This window comes from Ornithorhynchus anatinus, chromosome 10 (assembly GCF_004115215.2).
Source record: "Ornithorhynchus anatinus isolate Pmale09 chromosome 10, mOrnAna1.pri.v4, whole genome shotgun sequence".
Classification (NCBI taxonomy): Eukaryota; Metazoa; Chordata; class Mammalia; order Monotremata; family Ornithorhynchidae; genus Ornithorhynchus; species Ornithorhynchus anatinus.
The window spans coordinates 54,518,675-54,540,823 of record NC_041737.1 but is presented as its reverse complement, the minus strand read 5'-3'; the positions used below and the strand labels follow the sequence as shown (position 1 = coordinate 54,540,823).

Below are 22,149 nucleotides of genomic sequence, written 5' to 3'. Positions count from 1 at the left end.
GTGGAAAGAGCCCGGGCTTGGGAGTCAGAGGTCATGGGTTCGAATCCCAGCTCCGCCGCTTCCCAGCTGTGTGACTGTGGGCAAGTCACTTAACTTTTCTGTGCCTCAGTTACCTCATCTGTAAAATGGTGATTAAAACTGTGAGCCTCACGGGGGACAACCTGATTACCCTGTACCTACACCAGTGCTTAGAACAGTGCTGTGCACATAGTAAGCGCTTAATACCAACATTATTATTAGTCCCCATCTTCCAGATGAGGCAACTGAGGCACAGAGAAGTAAAGTGGCTTGCCCAAGGTCTCACAGCAGACAAGTGGTGGAGTCGGGATTGGAACCCTTGTCCTCTGGGCTCTTTCCATTAAGCCACCCTGCTTGCTTCCTAGCATTAGTGTCTTCTCCAGAGAATTAGTCCTCCTGATTATGGGTCCAAAAGATGTTAGTTTAAATGGAGTCATTTGGCCTTCCAAAGACCACTTTGGTTTAATTTGCTCCCAAATCCATTTGTTTGTTATTCAGGCAGTCCATGGTATTTGCAAAAGCCTTCTCCAACACCATATTTCGAAAGAATCGATGTTCTCTCTATCCTGTTTTTTCACTTTCCGCTTTCGGATTCACACCTTCATTCAATCGTATTTATTGAGTGCTTACTGTGTGCAGAGCACTGTACTAAGCGCTTGGAAAGTGCAATTTGGCAACAGACGGACAATTCCTACCCAACAACGGGCTCACAGTCTAGAAGGGGGAGACGATGATGGTATCTGTGAAGCGCTTACTATGTGCCAAGCACTGTTCTAAGCGCTGGGGGAGATACAAGGTCATCAGGTTGTCCCACGTGGGGCTCACAGTCTTCATCCCCCTTTTACAGATGAGGTAACTGAGGCACAGAGAAGTTAAGTGACTTGCCCAAAGTCACCCAGCTGACACGTGGCAGAGGCGGAATTAGAACCCACCACCCTCCCAAACCTGGGCTCTTTTCACTAAGCTGAAACACCGCAGCATTGACAGCTTGTATTTTTGTGGCAAATTGTTACATCAGCCCATTTCATGACTTTTTTTCCAGGTTCTTCGTAGCACGTCTTTCTAACTTTATTCTTCGGTGTCTTTCTCGGCTGCTAGTTCCTTTAGTATTGATTATGGATCCCAGGAGAGAAAAAACTGTCAAGTATTTCAGGCTTCTCTCCGTCCACTACACATGTGTTAAAACTGGCAGTTGTCAGGGCCCGGTTGTCTTGACGTTGAAGTGTAGGACGTTGAATAAGACCATGATTATCCCTGAAACAGTGTGGCTCAGTAGAAAGAGCCCGGGCTTTGGAGTCAGGGGTGATGGGTTCTAATCCCCTTCCACCACCTGTCAGCTGTGTGACTTTGGGCAAGTCATTTCACTTCTCTGGGCCTAAGTGACCTCATCTGTAAAAGGGGGATGAAGACTGTGAGCCCTACGTGGGACAACCTGATGACCCTGTATCTCCCCAGCACTTAGAGCAGTGCTTGGCACGTAGTAAGTGCTTAACAAATACCAACATTATTATTATTATTCCCTGTGCCTCAGTGACCTCATCTGTAAAAGGGGGATGAAGACGGTGAGCCCTACGTGGGACAACATAATAATAATAATGTTAGTATTTGTTAAGCCCTTACTATGTGCACTGTTCTAAGCGCCGGGGGAGATATAGGGTCATCAGGCTGTTCCACGTGAGGCTCACAGTCTTAATCCCCATTTTCCAGATGAGGTAACTGAGGCACAGAGACGTTCAGTGACTTGCCCACAGTCACACAACTGACAAGAGGCAGAGTTGGCATTCGAACCCATGACCTCCGACTCCCAAGCCCGGGCTCTTTCCACTGAGCCACGCTGCTTCCGTACCATTCATTCGATAGTATTTATTGAGCGCTTACTAATAACGTTGCTTTTTGTTAAGCGCTTACTATGTGCCGAGCCCTGTTCTAAGCGCTGGGGTAGACACAGGGGAATCAGGTTGTCCTGAATCCCCATTTTCCAGATGAGGTCACTGAGGCCCCGAGAAGGTAAGTGACTTGCCCCCAGTCCCACAACTGGCAAGTGGCAGAGCCGGGATTCGAACTCATGACCTCTGACTCCAAAGCCCAGGCTCTTTCCGCCGAGCCACGCTGCTTCTCTAGGTGCAGAGCACTGGACTACGCGCTTGGAATGGACCAATCGTGATGACTCTGTATGGAGCCCAGCGTTCAGAACGGTCTCGGCCCCCAGCGAGCGCTTAACAAACGCCAACATGATGATTATTGTTATTCTAGGAGCCGCCGGCCCCAGTGCGCAGGCGCGGGCGGGCCCGGCGGGACGCGCTCGTGAACGCGCCCGGCTTCTCACCCGGAACGCGCCAACTGGGCCCACGCATGCGCTCTGGGTCCGGCCGGGTGGTCAGGCGCCGCCCCCCCCCCCCCAGCGCGGGCCGGTGGAGGCTCCGCTACGGAAGGCGAGAGGGCTCATTCGAGCAGCGTCGTCCCGCCCTCCCTCGCCGCCGTGCTCGCCGCCGCGGCCGGGAACGTGCTCGCCCCCGCCGCCGCCGTCGTCGTCGCCGCCCGGGTGAAGCGCTATGGAGGGAGCCTCGGCCAAGCGCTGGTACTTCAGCCGGGAGCAGCTGGAGAAGAGCCCGTCCCGCCGCGCCGGGCTCGACCCGGACAAGGAGCTCTCCTACCGGCAGCAGGCGGCCAACCTGCTGCAGGACATGGGCCAGCGCCTCAACGTGTATCCGCGCCGCGGCCTAGGCCTCGTCCCGGGCCCGCGCCCCGGGGCCGAGGCTTTGCGGGCTGCATCCGGGGTAACCGCAGGCCGGGTGAAGCCCTTCCCCTGTGCCACCCGCTCCCAGGAGAAGAAGAGCCACGAGGGTGGCATCAGCTGAGCGCCTACTACGTGCCGGGCGCTCTTCTGAACGCCCGGGGAGGGGGATGCAAGGTCATCAGGTTGCCCCACGTGGGGCCCCATCCCCTTTTTGCAGAGGGCTTAACCGCGGCCGAGCGACTCGCCCGAGGTCCCGCAGCTGACGGAGGCGGCATGAGTAATAATGTTGGTATTAAGCGCTCACTATGTGCGGAGCACTGTCCTGAGCCACCGTCTGCATCCCCAGCTTACGGATGAGGTCACTCAGGCGCAGAGAAGTGACTTGCCCACAGCCAAGTGGCAGAGCAGGGATTCGAACCCACCACCTCCGACTCCCAAGCCCGGGCTCTGGCCACTGAGGCCTCAGCGCTGGGGTGGATGACCTTGGGGGAGTCGCTTCTGGGTGCCTCGGTTCCCTCGGCTGGAAAATAGGGATCGAGGCTGCGAGCCCCAGGTGGGATTGGGTCCAGCCTGGTTAGCTTGAATCTGTCAGCGCTTAGGACAGTGCCTGGCACGTAGTAAGCGCTTAACGAAATGCCAAAATAATGATTATTATTACAAGCAAATCGGGGTGGACACGGTCCAACGGGTTGCGGGGGGCGGCCCGCACGTGTTTTCATGTTAATAATAATAATAATAATAATAATGTTGGCATTAAGTGCTTACTGTGTGCGGAGCACTGTTCTAAGCTCTGGGGTAGATTCAGGGTCATCAGGTTGTCCCACATAAGGCTCACAGTTAATCCCCATTTTACAGATGAGGTAACTGAGGCACAGAGAATTGAAGCGACTTGCCCACAGTCACACAGCTGACAAGTGGCAGAGCCGGGAGTCGAACCCATGATCTCTGACTCCGAAGCCCAGGCTCTTTCCACCGAGCCACGCTGTTGATGCCATTCATTCATTCAGTAGTATTTATTGAGCGCTTACTATGTGTAAAGCACTGTACTAAGTGCTTGGAATGTACAGTTCGTCCCACCTCCCGCGTCCCGCTTGAACCGCATCGGTTGGGTGGACGCCTTTGGGCGGCTTCTTGTTTCCCAGGTGAAAAAGTCAGTCCTGCCCGTTTGGGATCTGCTGATGGGCCCGGATGCCTAACCAGCCTTCTAATAATAATTAGTAATAGTAATGATAGGTTCATTTAGGTGCTTATTATGTGCCATGCGCTGTTCTAAGCGCTGGAGTAGATGCAAGGTAATCAGGTTGTCCCAAGCGGGGCTCATGGGCCTAATTTTGATATTTGTATTAAGCGCTTATTGTATGCCGGGCACCGGCCCAAACGCTGGCGTGGATCCAAGCAGATCGGGTTGGACGCAGTCCTTGTCCCTCACGGGGTTCACAGTTTCAGTCCCCATTTTACAGATGGGGCAAATGAGGCACAGAGAAGTCACACAGCAGACAGTTGCCAGAGCCAAGATTAGAACCTTCTGAATCCCAGTCCCGTCCTCTAGCCACTATGCCATGCTGTTTATAATAATAATGATATTTGCCAAGTACTTACCATGTCCAAGCACTGTACTGAGCGCTGGACCTTCTGCGACCGTGATCTTTTAGACCTAGCAAATTTCCTGATACATCTGAAAACAGTTCGGAGGCCAAGAGCGGCTCGCCTCTGGGACAGCGGTAGCCACTTGCTTAGGACTGCAGTTACTTCATTTGCCCCAATCTGTGTTTCTTCCTGTCTCTGTGACTGTCTCCTCAGGGGGTTTATGGGTCTGTCACCCCCAGGAACTATTTTGAATAGTTTGGGGGCCTGTCAGAGAGTGTAGATGACTCTCCTCTTCCCTTTCTGGAGAGTGAGACATGGGGGTTCTCGCCCGGCCACTGCCCTGAAAGCATCTCTCGACCACTAGCCGGGAGGTTCCAGCCACCCCGGGATCGCTTCTCTGCCCGAATGTGGAGCCGAGGGTTTGGGGGAGTCCCAGAGGAAGGCTGTGGATGTGGTTCGGAAGGGAGAGAGGATGGAGCGGGGTTCTGAGAGCCGGCACGGGCCGGGGTAGCAGGTCCGGTGGATTTTGAAGGCCTGATTTCCAAGGGTTGGATAGCGGAGGCCGTAACTGCCCCCAGGAGAATGTGGACCAAAGGCCCAAGTTAAGCTGGAAATCCGGATGGGATAGATGGCTCTGGGACCGTCATTTGGGAGCAGGAAGCTCTTGGTGTTTCATAGGGTTTTTTTCTTTTTGGAAGAGTGGAGGCGGGAGAGAAAGAGGTCAGGCAGCCCGTTCCGGGAATCCAGGGGTAAGACGTAGGGGTCTCCGGTCCGGTTTTGCGTTATTTTTTTGTTCCTTAATGGAACCTTTCAGTTCCCAGCTGACCATCAACACCGCTATCGTGTACATGCACCGCTTTTACATGGTCCAGTCCTTCACCCAGTTCCATCGCAACGTAAGTATGGCGTGTGGTGGGCGCGGGGAAGGGGCCTCGTCCGTTGGACGTTGGTAGGGTGGGTCCGCGGGCCGGCAGGGGTGACTGGAAACTGTTGGCTTCCCTGGAATTTTTTCTGCGGGTCCGTCTCCCCCAGCTTTGAGGCTGGGGATCGTGTCCACTAACCAGAGCACTTTCCCAAGCGTCCAGCACAGTGCCCTGCACCAAGTAAGCGCTCGACAGTGACTAATGGCTGATAGGAAAAGAAACCCCCACAGGTGGGGTTTTGGTGGGGGGTGGTGGTGTTTGACCTGCTTCCTCACCTGTCCCACTGAGATCCAGGTCCCCCACTCCTCAACTGGGCCTTGTCCAGATTTAATTGTCATTGATTAGCCATCAATCGATGGCATTTATTGAGCGCTTCCTGTGTCCAGAGCACTGTAGTAAGTACTTGGGAGAGGACACTACAACAGAATTAGGAGGCATTCCCTGCCCACAGCGAGCTTACTAGTAATATCTAATAGGAAGAGTATGAGCTCATCGTGGGCAGAGAATATCACGGTTTATTGTTGTGTTGTACTTTCCCAAGGGCTTAATACAGTGCTCTACACACAGTAAATGCTTAATAAATATGAAGGAATGTATTCGGAGCTTACTCGGTGCTGTGCTAGGTGCTTGGGACGTGTAGAAAAATGAAGTGACGTGTTCCTTATTTATTCCGAATGGTATTTGTTAAATGTGCCAGGCACCATACTGAGCAGCGGGGTAGGTACAAGCTAATCAGGACTTGGGGAGAACAGTCCCCATTTTACAGATGAAGTAACTGACGTACAGAGAAATGAAGCGGCTTACCCGGGGTCACACAGCAGACAGGTGGCAGAGCTGGGATTAGAACCCAGGTCCTTCTGAAACCCAGGCTTGGGCTCTGTCCACCAGGCCACACTGTTTCCCCGCTTATCCATGAGGAGCTGAGACATGTAACAAATCTTCGCAGCCAGAGTGGTGAAAATAATTGAGCAGACTTTAATTCAGTCATTCAGTCATATTTATTGAGCACTTGCTGTGTGCAGAGCACTGTACTGAGCGCTTGGGGAGGACAATAAAACAATAAACGACACGTTCTCTGCCCTCAACGAGTTTACAGTCTAGAGGAGGGAGACAGACATTAAGTGACAGATGAATCAAATAAATAAATGACAGATATGGACATAAGTGCAGTGGGGCTGCGGGAAGGGGAGAAGAGAAAGGGAGCAAATCAGGCCGATGCAGAAGGGAGTGGGAGAAGAGGAAAGCTGGGGGCTTAGTCTGGGGAAGACCTTTTGGAGGAGATGTGCTTCAGATAAAACTCTGAAGGCCGCGAGAGTAATTGTCTTTTGGATTTGAAGAGGGAGGGCGTTCCAGGCCAGAGGCAGGACACCTCTGGTTGGTAATGAGGGCATCAAGAGGTGGACAGCAGGAATAAGGGGCTTTATTCTAGACTGTAAACTCGTTGTGGGCAGGGAATGTCACTCTTTATTGTATTGTACTTTCCCAAGCACTTGTGTGGTCTGCCCACAGTAAGTGCTTGATAAATACGATTGAAGATGATTTGGCACTTAGTCGTCTGGGGCGGATAATCAGGTGAGCCCTGGCCCCTCTTGCCCATCCTGACCGGCGGGGTGGGGAGTGGGTTGAGGGGATTTAGGAAGCAGGGAAGCAGCATGGTTTAGTGTATAGAGCACAGGCCTGGTAGTCAGAAGTAATCTGACTTCTAATCCCAGTTCTGCCATTTGTCTGCTGCGTGACCTTGGGCAAGTCACTTAACTTCTCTGTTCGTCAGTTCCCTCATCTGGAAAAAATGGATATTGAGTGTGAGCTCAATGTGGGACAGGGAGGTCGTCCAACCTGATTAATCTGTATGGAGAAACAGCGTGACTTGGTGGCAAGAGCCCGGGCTTGGGAATCAGAGGTTGTGGGTTCTAATCCCGGCTCCGCCACTTGTCTGCTCTGTCACTTTGGGCAAGTCACTTCTCTTCTCTGGGCCTCAGTTACCTCATCTGTAAAGTGGAGATTAAGACTGGGAGCCCCACATGGGACAACCTGATTACCTTATATCTACCCCAGCACTTAGAACAGTGCTTGGCACCTAGTAAGCCCTTAACAAATACCATTACTATTATTATTGTTGCCTCAACTCTTAGAACAGCATTTGGCACATAGTAAACACTTAACAAGTTCTATTATAATAAACTAATTGGTCTCCCAGTACTTAGCGCAATGCTTGGCTCAGAGGAGGTGCTTTCCAAATACCACAACCATCATCAACTAATAATAATAATTGCGACTTTTGTAAAGCGCTTACTATGTGCCAGCACTGTGTCCCACCTAATTGTACCTGCCCCCGTCTTTACAACCATGTTTGACACATAGTAAGCACTTAACAAGTACTAGACTGCGGTGGGCGGGAATGTGTCTGTTTGTTGTTATATAATACAGTGCTTTGCACCCAGTAAATGCTCAATAAATATGATTGAATAAGTTCCTGATTGGGGCAGGGCCCTGTAACACTCCTTTAGCCCCTATTAGAGACCAATTGAGCCTCCCTCTGTCTTTCACGCTTCTTTAAGACTTGTAAAAGGCTTTTCCCACCTCTTCCCAAGGGTTGACCACTCCAGCATCAGTCGGGAAAGAGGTGGGAATTTAGCCCATATAAATTCACTTAGTGTGTGGAACACGGTGGGCAGCCTAAGTGAACAAACACAGGGTATTGCTTTCTTCACGAGAAGCAGTGCAACCATCAGCCTGCCGGGAAACTCTGAGCCAGTCACTTCACTTTTCGGTCACTTCACTTCTCTGTCCTTCAGTTACCTCATCCGTAAAACGAGGATTGAGACTGTGAGCCCCACGAGGGACGGGAACTATGTCCAATCCGATTTGCTTGTATCCATCCCAGCGCTTAGTACAGTGCCGGGCACATAGTAAGTGCTTAACAGATATCATTATTACTATTATCCTTTGGGCCTCAGTTCCCTCCTCTGGAAAATTAAGCCAGTGAGGCCCCGTGTGGGACGTGGACTGAGTCCAACTCTATTACCTTGTTTCTACCCCAGCGCGCGCTCAGTAAATATCAGCTACGCCGCGAGGTGCCCTTTTCACGTTGTTCTTGAAATCCTATGGGCCCGATGCCTCTGGTGCCGTCGGGCGACTCGTGCGTGGAGCGGTGGGGTCCACGTTCCTTTTATTGCCCAAGTGCCTTGTGAAGGGACCTATCCTGGCTCCGCCAGTTGTCTGCCGTGGGACCTTGGAGAAGTCACATAGCTTCTCTGTGCCTCGGTTACCGCATCCATGAAACAGGGATTAAATCCTCTTGTCTCCAATTTAGGCTGTGCGCCCCACATGGGGACGGGGATCTTCTGAGTTTAACACAGCGCTCGACACACAAGCACTGAAGTAATACTGTTCCGAGACACAATCCGTGTCCCACATGGGGCCTCACCGGCTTAATCCCCGTTTTCCAAATGAGGGAACTGAGGCCCAGAGAAGGGAAGTGACCGACTCAGAGTTCCACGGCAGACAGGTGGAGGAGCCACTTTCCACTGGGCCGCGCTGCTAGCGGAGAAAGCAGTACCCTGTGTTTGTCCACTTATGCTGCCAACCATGTACACATAGACCCACACAAAACTATTGATCTATAGTAGCGGTAAATTATAGTAGCGGTATTCTATATGTATTTAGAAAGAATAGCAGTACTGATTTTTGTTGAGCACTGACTGAAACTGATATGCAGTACTAAGTGCTGGGGAATTGTGATCGTTGTGAAGTGCTGATTGCTCTGTGCTGTACCGAGCAGTTGGGGAGCTAGATCAATCAACCAGTGGTACTGGAGCACTTACTGTGTGCAGAACTCTGTCCTAAGCGCTTAAAGTCCGGTGCAACAGAGTTGGTAGATGTGTTCCCTGCCTCCAGTGATTTTACGGTCCAGAGATTGAAGAGAGGCAGACAGAGTACTTGGTTTGCCCGGAGTCGAAGAGAGGGGAAAGCCCGGAACATTCATTCATTCAGTTGTATTTATTGAGCGCTTACTGTACGAAGCACTTAACATAATAATGTTGGTATTTGTTAAGCGCTTACTTTGTGCAGAGCACTGTTCTGAGCGCTGGGTTAGCTACAGGGTAATTAGGTTGTCCCACGTGAGGCTCAAGTGTCGCCTTCTCTGCCCACAAGAAGCTAACATTGTGGTGGGGTAAACAGGGCCGCAGGCCCTGACAGGTCCCCCTCTAGACTGTCAGCTCGTTGTGGGCAGCAAATGTGCCCGTTTATTGCTACGTCGTCCTCTCCCAAGCATTTAGTACGGTGCTCGGCGCGCAGCGAGCCCTCGGTAAATACGATTGAACGAATGAAAGGTCCTTGACCTCGCTCTCTCATCCAGACGGTGGCCCCAGCAGCCCTGTTCCTAGCGGCTAAAGTAGAAGAGCAGCCCCACAAGCTGGAGCACGTGATCAAGGTGGCCCACGCCTGCCTCCACTCCCAGGAAACGCTGCCCGACACACGGAGCGAGGTAAGAGGGGTGGGGAGGTGGCCCGGGACAGGCGGGGAGCGGCCGCCGCCTCAGTCTAGCTCGCCCGGCCGTCTGGGCCGTCCCTCGCCCAGAGCAGGCGGGGTTCGGGCCCGGTCTCCCCCCCGGCCTCATTGGCGTCGCTCTTCCTTCTCTTCCCGGTGGAGGAAGAGGCGGAGGAACTGGAAGAGATGGTGTCTGCTGGCCGGGGCCTCGGAGCACTGACTCCTGCGGGCTGGGCTCGAGGCCTACGTCTCCCACCCTCCGTCGGCCCCCCGCAGCGCTGCACGAGTGCAGATAGAGAGATCGCTCGCTCTCCCGCCACCCCCAACTTCTTTTGGTCTCCCCGAGAGAGAGAGAGTGTTAGAATTGCGCAGGCTTTATTTATCCCGAGTGCCTCCTCGTGAGTAACCTGCCTGTCCTCTCAACCCCAGGCTTACCTGCAACAAGCCCAAGACCTGGTCATTCTAGAGAGCATAATACTGCAAACCCTGGGTAAGTTATCCAAGCGGACGGGCCGCCATCTGATTCCCAGGAGAGCCTCCCCGCTGGCGGTCCCCGAGGCTCAGGCCCGCGGGCTTTGGACGAGGCTTATTCTGGGGCTCATGCCCAAGGTTCTAAGCTCTGACCAGCGACGGCGAACCCGCCTGCCGGGGGACCCCGGCCCCCTACTAACCGAGCGTGTTTGTGTTTCAGAGCCCTCTGGCAGTTGACAAGCTTGGGCCCCCCGGGGGCAGTTGAAGGGGCTCGCCCGCTGGCGGCCCCCGGCCCGGCACTGCCCCGTTGCTCTTGGAGGACCACCGCTCCCTGCCTCAGAGCCGCAGTGGGGCTGGGGGGCCCGGGAAACGGGGGCTGGGAGACTCCAGCCCCAGACGATCCACGTGGATGGGAGCGTTCCCTTCCGGCCCGTAGAAATCTGTCCTAGAGATGGCCGGAGGCGCCGAGGTCGGATGGCAGAACGGGCCAGCCAGGAGAAGGGGCCGGCCAAAGCCTGGAAGCAAATGGGCCGCCATCCGGGTGACCCCACCGGCCCTCTCAGCCTGTCGATCGGGCCCTCAGTCTGGGGCTTCTCCTGAGGGCTCGGAGGTGGAGCGGGCACCTGGGGTCGGACGGTCGGGGCCAAACCCCCCGTCCCCCCAGTCCCGTCCACTCTGACCCGTGATCGGGCCCGGTCGTGCGCTGCTAAAAAGGTTTTTATTTTCAGCATGGAGGAGCTACTCTCGGCCCAGGGCCAGGAAGCTGATCCGCCCCGGAGCCGGGGGCCGTCTCCCCCTCCAGGGTGCCTGGGCACCCCCGCACCCGATGCCTCGGAGGGGGAGACCGGCATACCGTGTTTCCAGGCCGACAGCGCCAGCCATCCGGAAAGCTGCCCGTCTGTTAACTTCCCTCTCCTGTTCTTTCAGGCTTCGAGATCACCATCGACCATCCGCACACCCACGTGGTGAAATGCACACAGCTTGTGCGAGGTAAGGGACCCCGCCTCCTCTCACACCCCACCGTATTTATCATAATCATCATAACTGTGGGATTTAAGCACTTACTCTGGGCCAGGCACTGGACTAAGCACTGGGGTTAGATACAAGACAGTCGGGTGAGACACAGCCCTGGCTCACGGTCTCAATTCCCAATTTACATTTGAGGTAACCGAGATGGGGAGAAATGACACGACTTGCCTAAGGTCACACGGCACAGTGGCTGGAGCATGGGTCCGGGAGTCAGAAGGTCATGGGTTCTCAACCTGGCTCCACTATTTGTCTGCTCTGTGGCCTTGGGCAAGTCCACTTCTGGGCCTCAGTTACCTCATTTGTAAAATGGGGATTAAAACCGAGTTCCATGTGGTACGGGGATCATGTCCAAACCAATTCACTTGTACCCTTCCCAGCACTTAATACGGTGCCGGGCACATAGGTGCTTAACAAATACCACAGTTGTTAATACAGTCAGATGGCGGAGCTGGGTTTAGAACCTAGGTCCTTTGACTCCCAGGCCAGGGCTCTTTCCTGAGAGGACAAGATTCCTGCCCTCAAGGAACTCCGGCCTTGTGCCTGAGAGTCATAATATCCAAGGGGGCTTGTCCATGGTGGCAATACAGGGAGAATTCTTGGTCCAGGGGAAACGGGGAGGGCGCATACCCCACCCCCAGCCCCGGGGAAGGAGAAGAACCCTTCAGATTCTTAGGGCCGTCAGATTCTTAAGGCATCGCGGTCCAGGCACGCCTGTCTCGGTTGAGTGGGTCATTCTGAGGCCCAGTGCCCCTCCATCTTGCTCTGCCCCTGCCGGACACCCCTCGGCTACCGCCCATAGGTCGACCCTGGAAATGTATTGAAATCTCCAGCTGGCTAAACCAGTTTTCTCCAGTCTTCTCTGGAAGGTTGGACCTCCCCATCCTTTTACCACCCTCTCCACCAAGCAGGGAACAGTACTGTCCTCCTTCTCCATGTGAGATAAACGCAAGAGTTGTTGGGTGGTTTCTCTCTATCCTTCCCCCCACCCCCTCCAAATATGTCCCCTGGAGTCTCTTAGTTTTGGGGATGTGAATAACCCGGCAGGCGTTAGACTCTGACGGGGGTGAACACCCCAGAGAAAGAGATGTTTCTTGAATAATAATAATAATGATGGTATTTGTTAGGCCCTTTCTATGTGTCAGACACTGTATTAAGCGCTGGGGTAGATCAAGCAAATCGAGTTAGCCACTGTCCAGGTCCCATGTGGGACTCACAGTCTCAATCCCCATTTTATTGAGGCCCAGTGAAGTGACTTACCAAGATCACGCAGCAGACAGGTGGTAGAGTCAGGACTAGGACCCATGACCTTCTGACTCTCAGACCTGAGCTCTGTCCACTATGTCGTGCTGCTTCTCCTGAATGCAAATGGTCTATCATAGGGCCAGGGCTCCAGACTTGTCAGAACTGGCCACGACCGTGATGAACTTGCTGTTCTACTTTCCCGTGGCCTAATTATCAGAAAAACTGACTGGCCTTTTCTCTCTCTCTTCCCCCTCTCAGCGAGCAAGGATTTAGCCCAGACATCATACTTCATGGCGACTAACAGGTTTTTAACTTTATCTCATTCCGTGTTTCGGGGTCAGGGGGTTGCGTGTGAATTTGTGGCTGGCTTCCCCTTCCCGGAGGCTTCCAGAGGCCGGGTATGGGGCACGGGGCTTGAAGCACCGGGGCGGAGCAGACCCCGGGGCCCAGCAGGCAGGGCCTAGGCATGGGAGAGCTGAAAAGCCGGTGGTTGGAGCCGCGGCCTGGCTGTTCTGGGGCCGAGAACGGGAGGGTGGAGTCAGTCCGGCTCGGCCCGGCCACCTCCCTCCCCTCCAGCCAACGGCTCACAGTGACACAGAGGCGGCTGAGGGACCTGGCGGGGAACTGTCAAGAGTCCGGGCCGCCTCTCGGCCCAGGGGACCGAGGGGCGGGGGCAGGAGGGGTGTCGGTTTCCAAATCGGGGATTGGAGGACTTTTGGAAAGGAATAACCTTTGCCTTCCTCCCAGAGTAGACAGGCCGAGTTTTGTAACCGGTCTCTCGGGGTTTGGGAAACTCTGTGTTTCCTGGCCCAAGAGGCCAGAGATCTCGTGTCGGGTATGGGGGCCGGGGGGGCGTCTATGGGCAGCGAGGACAGAGTAGGGCAGGAGGCCTTGGGGATGTGGGGAATAGTGTGTTTCGGGGAAGGGAGGGCCACACCCTTCTCTCCTCTCTTTTCCTCCTCTTGGGAGCGGACCGAGCCACCAGCCCAAACACTGCCAGTCCCAGGATCCCTCTGCTGATTAAGTATCGCCATAGCCTCGGCGATACTCGGCGCTGTTAGCCTCGGCCCTCACCACAGTTGTGTTCTTCCCAGAGTCAATCAGTGGTATCTATTGAGCACTTCATGTGTGCAGATCACTATACTAAGCACTTGGGAGATGACAGTACAGTTAATAGTAATAATAATAATATGGTGGTGATATTTGTTAAACACATACTGTGTGTCAAGCACGGTTTTTCATGCCGGGGTAGATACATGCTAATGAGGTTGGACACAGTCCCTGTCCCACATGGGGCTCAGAGTCTCAATCCCCATTTTACAGATGAGGTACCTGAGGTACAGAGAAGTGAAGTGACTTCCCCAAGGTCACCCAGCAACCAAGGGGCAGAGCTGGGATTAGAACCCAGGTCCTTCCGACTCCCGGGTCTGTGCTCTATCCACTAGGCCACAGTGCTTCCTTATAAGCTACTGAGGGAGATAAGCAATAAAAGAAATTACAGAGAGGAGAAGCAAAGTATAAAGGAATGTGTAGAAGTGGTCAGGGGGTGGGGTGAATATCAAAGCGCTAGAGGGTCTGAAAACAAGTCAGAGTAATTTATAATATGTAATTTAAAGATATGTGCTTACGTGCTGTGGGGTTGGGGGTGGGGGGAATATCCAGTGTCCAAAGGTCACAGATCCAAGCGCACAGAAGACGCAGAAGGGAGAGGGAGCTCGGGAAACGAGGGTTTCATCGGGGAAGGCTTCTTGGAAGAGATGTGACTTTAATGATACGAAGAGCGAGGGACAGCGACTAGCTTGGCATGAGATGAATGAAGTGTGCAGTCAGGTCTTAGTGCGAGCAGAGGGAGGCCAGGTGGGAGGGGAAGAGCTGATTGAGGGCTTGAAAGTCGACGGTGAGGCGTTCCTGCTTAATTCTCCCCGATTGAGCCCTCTTTTCCCCAGCTCTCTCCCTTCTGATTCTCCTGTGTGCTCGGATCTGTGACCTTTGGACATTGGATATTCGCCCCAACCCCACAGTGTTCATGTACATATCTTTAAATAATATATTAGATGAGAAGCAGCATGGTGTAGTGGATAGAGCACGGGTCCGGGAGTCAGAAGGTCATGGGTTCTAATTCCGGCTTCTCCACTTGTCTGCTGTGTGTCCTTGGGGAAGTCACTTCACTTTTCTGGGCCTCAGTTCCCTCATCTGTAAAATGGGGATTGGGACCGTGAGCCCCACGTGGGACAGGGCCAGAGTCCATCCCGATTTGCTTGTATCCACCCAGTGCTTAGTAAGGGGCCTGGCACCTAGTAAGCGCTTAGCAAATGCCACAGTGATTATTATTAATAATATTATGAGTCCTACATGAAGCTCACAGTCTCAGGCCCCGTTTTACAGATGAGGTAACTGAGGCCCAGAGAGGTTAATGGCTTGCTAAGGTCACACAGCAGACGAATGGCGGAGGGGCAGTGTCACCGACTTTAGTGTCCTCTCCCAAGCGCTTAGGACAGTGCTTTGCACACAGTGAGCACTCAATAGATACCACTGATTGACCGGCTTGGGGAACAGAACAGAGCCGTGGTGAGGGCCGAGGCCTAAAGAGACGGGTGCTACGGGGATATTTAAGGAGCCCCAAGGTGTAATTGGTTTCTATTAATGTCTGCCTCCCCCTCTAGACTGGAAGCTGGTTTTGGGCAGGGAATGTGTCTATCATTGTATTGTCCTCTCCCAAGCGCTCTGTACAGTGCTGTGCACACAGTAAGCGCTCAATAAAGACGACTGAGTGAGCGAATGGGGATGGGAGGCGGCGCTGGGGTTCAGGCCTCTCACAGCGGTGCTTTTCGCTCTCTCCCCCACCCCCCAACTGCCCCTGGCCGCTGCAGCCTGCACCTGACCACATTCAGCCTGCAGTACACCCCGCCTGTCGTGGCCTGCGTCTGCATCCACCTGGCCTGCAAGTGGTCCAACTGGGAGATCCCCGTGTCCACGGACGGCAAGCACTGGTGGGAGTACGTGGACGTCACCGTCACCCTGGAGCTCCTGGACGGTGAGCGGCCCCGGGCGCATCCAGTACCCCGTGGCGGCCTCGGTCTCCCGGGCCAGGGCCGAGAAGCAGTGCAGCCCAGCGGGTAGAACCCGGGAGCCTGGAAGACTTGGCTTCTAGTCCCGGCTCCCTCACTTGTCTGCCGGGTGGCTTCACTTCTCTGGGCCTCAGATCCCTCCTCTGTAAAATGGGAATTAAGACTTGTGGGATGGGGGCTGTGTCCACACCGATTAGCTTGTATCCTCCTCCCCCAGTGTTAAACGGTGACAATCCCTCCCTACATTGAGCATCGCTTTGAATAGTCACCTCACCTCACCACCACTTTTAGAGCTTCCCTTACACTCTCCTTCCCCTCTTTGTAATTTCTTTAAGTGCTCACAGCCCTCCCTAGGTTGTAAGCAGAGACCACGTTACCAAGCGCTTAGTACAGTGCCTGGCATTCAGTAAATGCTTAACAAATACCAATGGCAAGCAGCATGGCCTAGGGGATAGAGCACGGGCCTGGGAGTGAGAAGGACCTGGGTTCTAATCCCGGCTCCACCACTTTTCTGCTCTGTCACCTTGAGCGAGTCACCTCACTTCTCTGTGCCTCACTTACCTCACCTGTAAAGTGGGGAGTAGGATGTGAGCCCCATGTGGGCCAGGGACTGTGTCTAGCCTGATGAGCTTGCGTCTACCCCAGGGCTTAGAATGGCGCTCGACACATAGTAAGCGCTTAACAAATATCATCGTTACTATCATCATTAATATCACAGTTATGATCATTCTTATTATTTTTAGAGCTGACACATGAGTTCCTGCAGATCTTGGAGAAGACCCCCAATCGCCTCAAGCGTATCCGCAACTGGAGGGTGAGTGTGAGCGGGCCCCTGGGCCTCTTTCGGTTGTCCCGGGCCCGGAGTGTCAGCAAGAGGCGGAGTTGACATCTGGGGGACGGGGGGTCACGGTCCTCCTAGACTGTCAGCTCGTTACGGGCAGGGAACGCGTCCACAAGTTCCGTTGGATCGCACTCTCCCGAGCGTTTAGCACAGTGCTCTGCATACAGTAAGCGCTCAAGAACTCCCAGCGATCGATTGATACAGCGAGGACGTGCCAGGGCCCGAGGCGTGGGCGGCAGGCAGCCAGAGGGCACAGGGGCCCCCACGGCGCCTGGCTGTGAATGAGAGAGGAGGATCTCCTCGCTGTGGCCCCGGCCCGGGGCGCAGCAAGCGTTGAGTGGCCTTAGGCACGGGAGCCTCTTGGGATCAGTAGCGGGAGCCTCTTGGGATCAGTAGCGATTGAACCAATAAACGAAATCAGTATTTTGTGTTTTGTCCTTCAATTTCCCCAAAGGTCACTAGGCCCGGTTGAAACCCGGGTAAAGTGAACCAAGAGGGGAGCAAAAATCAACTCTCTCACAAGTCCGCCCGTTCCCTCCCCCCGGCTGCACCCCGTCTGCAGGCCCGGATTTGGGGCAAGGGTGGCCTCAGTGCCCACCGGGCAAAGAGTCCGGGATTAGTTATATCGATGTTTGCTGACCGTAAGCTCATGGTGGGCGCGGAATGTGCCTGCCAGTTCTGTTGTTTGCTATGCTCCCAAGCGCTCAGTACAGTCCTCTGCACCTCATAAGTGCTCAATAAATACCATTGAGGAGGAGGATTGAGGTGCTTGCCTTGAGCTTACTGTAAATTGATGATGGTGGCAGTGGCATTTATCGTGGGGCTACCAACTGCACGGCGATACGCAGTGCCGAGCCCTAGGGAGGTGCAGGATCATCGGGTCAGACCCAGTCCGGAAGGGCGGGTATGTTTTACCGAAGAGGAAAGCGAGGCCCCGGAGAAGCGACGTGGCCCGCCCGAGGTCCCGGAGCCGGTGTGGGTTCCTCGGCCTGGAGCGGTGGCGAGCATTCGGTCTCTCCCTCCGTTCCAGGCCTGTCAGGCGGCCAAGAAATCCAAGGCGGACGAGCCCGGGAAGGACAACGGCCTCTCGGAGCAGACGATCCTGAGCATGATCTCCCGGAGCTCGTCGGACGTGGCAGTGGCGGGCCTGATGAGCATGTCGGCCGCCTCGGCCGCGCCCGCCCCGCCCGCCGGGCCGGAGGACTGCGCCTCAGACCCGCTGCAGGGCGAACGCTGGGCCCCGGGGCACTCGTCCATCAAGCTGGAGGCCGCCCAGGGGCACCGGCCGGGCGAGGGCCCGGCCCTCCTCGGGACGGAGCCCGGCCTGGCGCCGGACGGCGTGGCGGCCTTCCTCGCGCAGAAGCCGGGCGGCAAGGGGACCCCGGCGGCCAAGGTGTCCCTGAAGGAGTACCGGGCCAAGCACGCGGAGGAGCTGGCGGCCCAGAAGCGGCAGCTGGAGAACATGGAGGCCAACGTCAAGTCGCAGTACGCCTACGCGGCCCAGAACCTCCTGGTCCAGCAGCAGCGGGAGCGCGAGGCCCAGCAGGACGACCACCCGCCGCCCGCGGACCGGGCCGTCCTCAAGGCCAGGCCCCCCCAGGCGGGCGGTGGCGACAAAGCCCTCCCCTCGAGACCCGACGAGATCAAGATGCGCATCAAGGTCCACGCGTCGGCTGACAAGCACGGGCCCGCGGACGAGGGTGGCGGCAAGAGCCGGGAGCACAAGGAGAAGCACAAGAGTCACGCGTCCAACCACCACCACCATCACCACCACCATCACCACCATCACCACAACCACCAGGCCCACAAACACTTGCACGGCCAGCCCGGGGCCGGTAGCAAGCGGCCCCCGGACCCCAAGCACGGCGGCCAGCCGGCCTCCTCGGCCCACAAAGGCTACGGCCCGCCCGGCTCCGTCACCGCCCCCGCCGCCTCCTCCTCGGCCTCCAGCTCCGGTCGCAAGCGGCCCCTCCCCGAGGAACTGGCCGTGGCCTACGAGGTCCCAGCCAAGACCAGCAAGTCGGCCCCTCTGACCTTCCCCTTCCCCCAGCTCCCGTCCGTGCCCCAGCTGGCCGCCCACAGCGTGGACGCCGGCGGCCTCCCCTTCGCCCCGGCCGCCTGCAAGGGCCGGGCCGCCCACGTCAAGGCGGACAAGGGCCCCGCGGGGGCCAACGGGCACAGCGCCCCTCAGCCCATCGACTACCAGGACACCGTGAACATGCTCCACTCGCTGCTCAGCGCCCAGGGCATGCAGCCCAGCCAGCCGCCCGCCTTCGACTTCCTCCACTCGTACGGCGAGTACCTGGCTCCCCGGGCCGGCGGGATCCCCGCCCGGGCCGCCGACAAGCCCCGGCCGCCCCCGCTCCCCTCGGAACCGCCGCCGCCCCTGCCGCCGCTCCCCAAGTGAGACCACCCCTCCCTCACGCACACCTCCCGTCACCCATCTCGCCCACACCCACACCTTTTTTTTTTTTTTTTAAAGAAAAAAACTACTGAGTTTGGATCGTCGGATCGATTTTTCCCCTCCCGCCCTCTTGTACCGTGGGGCACATTCCCGGGGCAGGAGGTGTGTGAGGGGTTGGGGGGGGCCGTGGGGCGCTCTCTACTGCCCCAGAGGTCACTATTTTATTAGTTTGGACTGGGATTGGGGAAATGAGAGCGCTTTTGAAGCTGTGAAGGTTTGGGAGGTCCGGCTTGGCCACCCCTCCCCATCCCCCCCCGGCCACTACCGCTTGTTGGGCCGGAGAGGTTGAGTTTGGGGTGGCTTTTTCCTTTTTCTTCAGAAGGGGCAGAAAAAGCAACAACAAAAACCAAATCACCATGGTGAAATTTCTGGGGTTTTTATATTATCAGAGAGGACTATGGGAGTATTTAAACCTGTCATAGAATCTTTTTAAGAGACTTTTACAAAGTAATTTAACAAAAGTAAGTTATCTGTTTAGTTTTTTTATATAACCGGGAAGGGGGTTGGGAACGGTAGGAAATCCCTGAGGTGGGGCGGGGGGTGGGGGGAGGGGGTCATGAAGGGGCAGGCCTTTGGCCCCAGGGCACCGTGGTCAGCCCAGGCCAACTTGAAGGTTGGGTGCTTGCCTGTCTCCTCTGTCGTTCTTCGTGTCACAAAAATCATGCTTCGATACTGCCCACTCTGGGTGCCCCCTCTCCCTCCGCCATCTTGTTTTAGAGAGAACGGGGGCGGTCCGGGCTCGTCCAGCGGCCGGCAGCAATCTCTGGCTCGGCCCGAAGGCTCCTTCCCTCGGACTGGCTTCTGGGGGGTGGCGGGGGCAGCTCCTGTGCTCTTGGGGCCGCCCCGACCTCGGCCGGGTGTTGAGGCCGGGCAGGAAGCTCTCAGAGGGGCCCAGTGCGAATAGCTCCGGAGGAACCTGGCAGACGCAATCGCGTTGTGATTTATAATCGTGTGATAAATTGCATTATGGAATGGGAGACTTGCCTTTTTTTTTTTTTAATGGTCATTTTTAGGGGGACCCAGGCCGCAGGTGCAGTTGGGAAGTCCAGAGAGACTAGCCACTTCCCTCTCCCTTCTCTCCCGTCGGGCCCAGTGGCCCCGCCTGGCCCTGTCCTGGGCATTTCCCTCACCCCTCCTCCTCCTCCCTCACTTCTCTCCTACCTTATTGAGCCCGAACCCCAGACTTCTCCCCCATTTGCTGCTGAAACAGGTCCCTCCCCGGAGGGAGGCCCACCGGCCGGCTACACCCTTGCTCTCCCTCCACCTCTCCACATACCACTCTGGTCTTAGCGGTTGAGCCCCTCTTGTCTCCGGTACCTGGGCCTGAAGGCTCCTGGCTACCCTGGGTTTCCCCAGCCTCTGGCAGGCAGGAGAGTGAAGCGGGGGAGGTGAAGGCTGGGAGGAGGAGGAGGAGCCCTGATGATCCCTCGGGTGCTTAGCTTTGATCTCTCCTTATTAGCTTAAGGAAGAACCTGTGAACTGCTCAGGGGAGTTTTGAGCCAGATCCTAAAGCTACTCTTAGCCTCTTTCATCTCAACTCCTTTGGCGAAATGAGAAATGACTTTTAAAAGCCGCATCAAAAGGGACCATTCCTGTCGTTTGGGCCTCCAGGGTTTAGTCTGGTCCTCCCGGGTGCGGGCAGGCGGGCACGTGGTGTCCCAGCCCCACCTGGCATGTGAATCCTCGGTTACCTGGACCCTCTATGAGCCCCCACACAGGCGCCTGGCACCGTGATGTCTGAGTCTTTCTTCCAGGGACAGAGGGGCTCTGTATGGAGACCCCAGACTCTTGGGCTCATCCAAACCTCCGGGGAGGGAAGGTGGGCTCCCTCTGGCCCCTGAAAGCCAGACCTTTCCCCAAATCCCACTCCCTGGTGCCCCTCGGGCGGAAGCTGAAGGATTCCCGGCTCTGAGAGATGGGAGTAGATCCCGGGATTAAGTCTGGGCCAGTCTTCTCAAGGAGCTCACCCTTCCAACGCCTCCTACCCTTTTGGCCGATGGGGTCTTAGGGTCACCTCAGTGAGAGAAAAAGTGAGATTCTCCCTGGGGATTTGGGGGGTAGCTGCTTCCTGGCCAGTTTTCTGCAAAGGAAGGGGGCTCCCTGCGATCTCTGCGGCCCCCGAGACCCTGGGGGAAGGAGAGTTCCCCACTAGCTTGGTACTGTAACCTTCAGGAGAGTGACCTGGGAGAAGAGATGGTTTCTTTTTTAATTGTGGGGGGGAGGGGAGGGGAGGGGGATTATTTGCTTTTTAAAAAAATAATATGCTTCGTAAGCATTTTAATACGATCTTAGCCGAGGAAAGAATAAGAGAATAATGTTTACTAAAAACGAGCGCTTGCCCCTAATGCAGATATGTACCGAAGGTTGAAAAATCAGGAAAGACGGACTCAGGTTTGGGTCCCGGCTCACGAGCGCAGAGAGAGAGGGTTGCCTGACAGCACGTTTCAAGTTACGGGCCAGAGCGAGCCACCGTCCACGGGATCGGGCGGAGAGCTGCCCGGCGGGTAGGGGAGAGAGAAGGGCCGCCTGGTCGTGGGCTCCATGGCGAAGGACGCATCAAGCCCAACACTAAGTTTCTGGATTTGAAACAGCCATCCTCCCCGCCATCCCCCCACTCCCAGCCGCGAGAGCACCCCCAAACTCTGGCCCATATCCGTATCAGACCAAAGAACAAGAAAACTAAGAGAAAGAAACCACTGTCCCCGATGACTGTCACTCAGGTACTACCGTGTGGTAAGAATTTTGCATGCGTCCCTCCGTACCGCTCGAGACGAGTCCCTCTGCGGAAAACCGTACCTCCGGCCGCCGGGGTTCTCAGGGCTCCACGTGGACCCCACAGACCTCTCCTGCTGGCGGGCACGGGGATGGGGGAGCCGGGTAGAGGGTCTGTTTCAGCAAGGGCTCTTTTTACAAAAATGAAAAAAAAAAATCAAAGCAACAAAAAAAAAACCCAGGAAGATGTATGCCTTTTATATTCTGGCTAGCAGTTATTTGATATCGCTGTCGAGTATGTTTCTCTATCTGTATTTATCCATCACACCAATAAATGTTAAAGGTAAAAGAGTCAGCTCTCTGGCCTGTTTTTGTGGGCACGTGGGGTATCGGGGCTTTGCCAGCGCTTAGAACGGTGCTTGGCATATAGTAAGCACTTAACGAATACCGTTGTCATTTATTACCTGCCAAGCCATTAGGATAGATTTTAGGGATAATTAGTGGATTCCAAGGCCTTCCCAATTCATTTCTAATTCCAGTTTGTCTATCCTGGGTCTCCAAAAGCC

General features: G+C 55.4%; 1 protein-coding gene across 1 annotated transcript; it reads left to right on the top strand.

Annotated features, from left to right (window-relative positions):
- The first annotated feature begins 2,523 nt into the window (after positions 1–2,523).
- Positions 2,524–21,934, top strand: CCNT1 (cyclin T1). Its single transcript, XM_029073803.2, has 9 exons — positions 2,524–2,722; positions 5,157–5,238; positions 9,626–9,754; positions 10,186–10,246; positions 11,155–11,217; positions 12,757–12,802; positions 15,369–15,532; positions 16,310–16,380; positions 17,438–21,934. Exons 1-9 carry the CDS (start codon positions 2,571–2,573, stop codon positions 18,812–18,814), a joined length of 2,145 nt encoding a protein of 714 aa, XP_028929636.1. The 5' UTR covers positions 2,524–2,570; the 3' UTR covers positions 18,815–21,934.
- The last annotated feature ends 215 nt before the right edge of the window (positions 21,935–22,149 follow it).

Bases quoted from the DNA above. Each gene is read 5' to 3' on its own strand.
- CCNT1 (XM_029073803.2), top strand. From the start codon at position 2,571: ATGGAGGGAGCCTCGGCCAAGCGCTGGTACTTCAGCCGGGAGCAGCTG. The intron at 9,755-10,185 runs GTAAGAGGGGTG...TCTCAACCCCAG, and splicing joins TGCCCGACACACGGAGCGAG to GCTTACCTGCAACAAGCCCA. The intron at 11,218-12,756 runs GTAAGGGACCCC...TCCCCCTCTCAG, and splicing joins ATGCACACAGCTTGTGCGAG to CGAGCAAGGATTTAGCCCAG.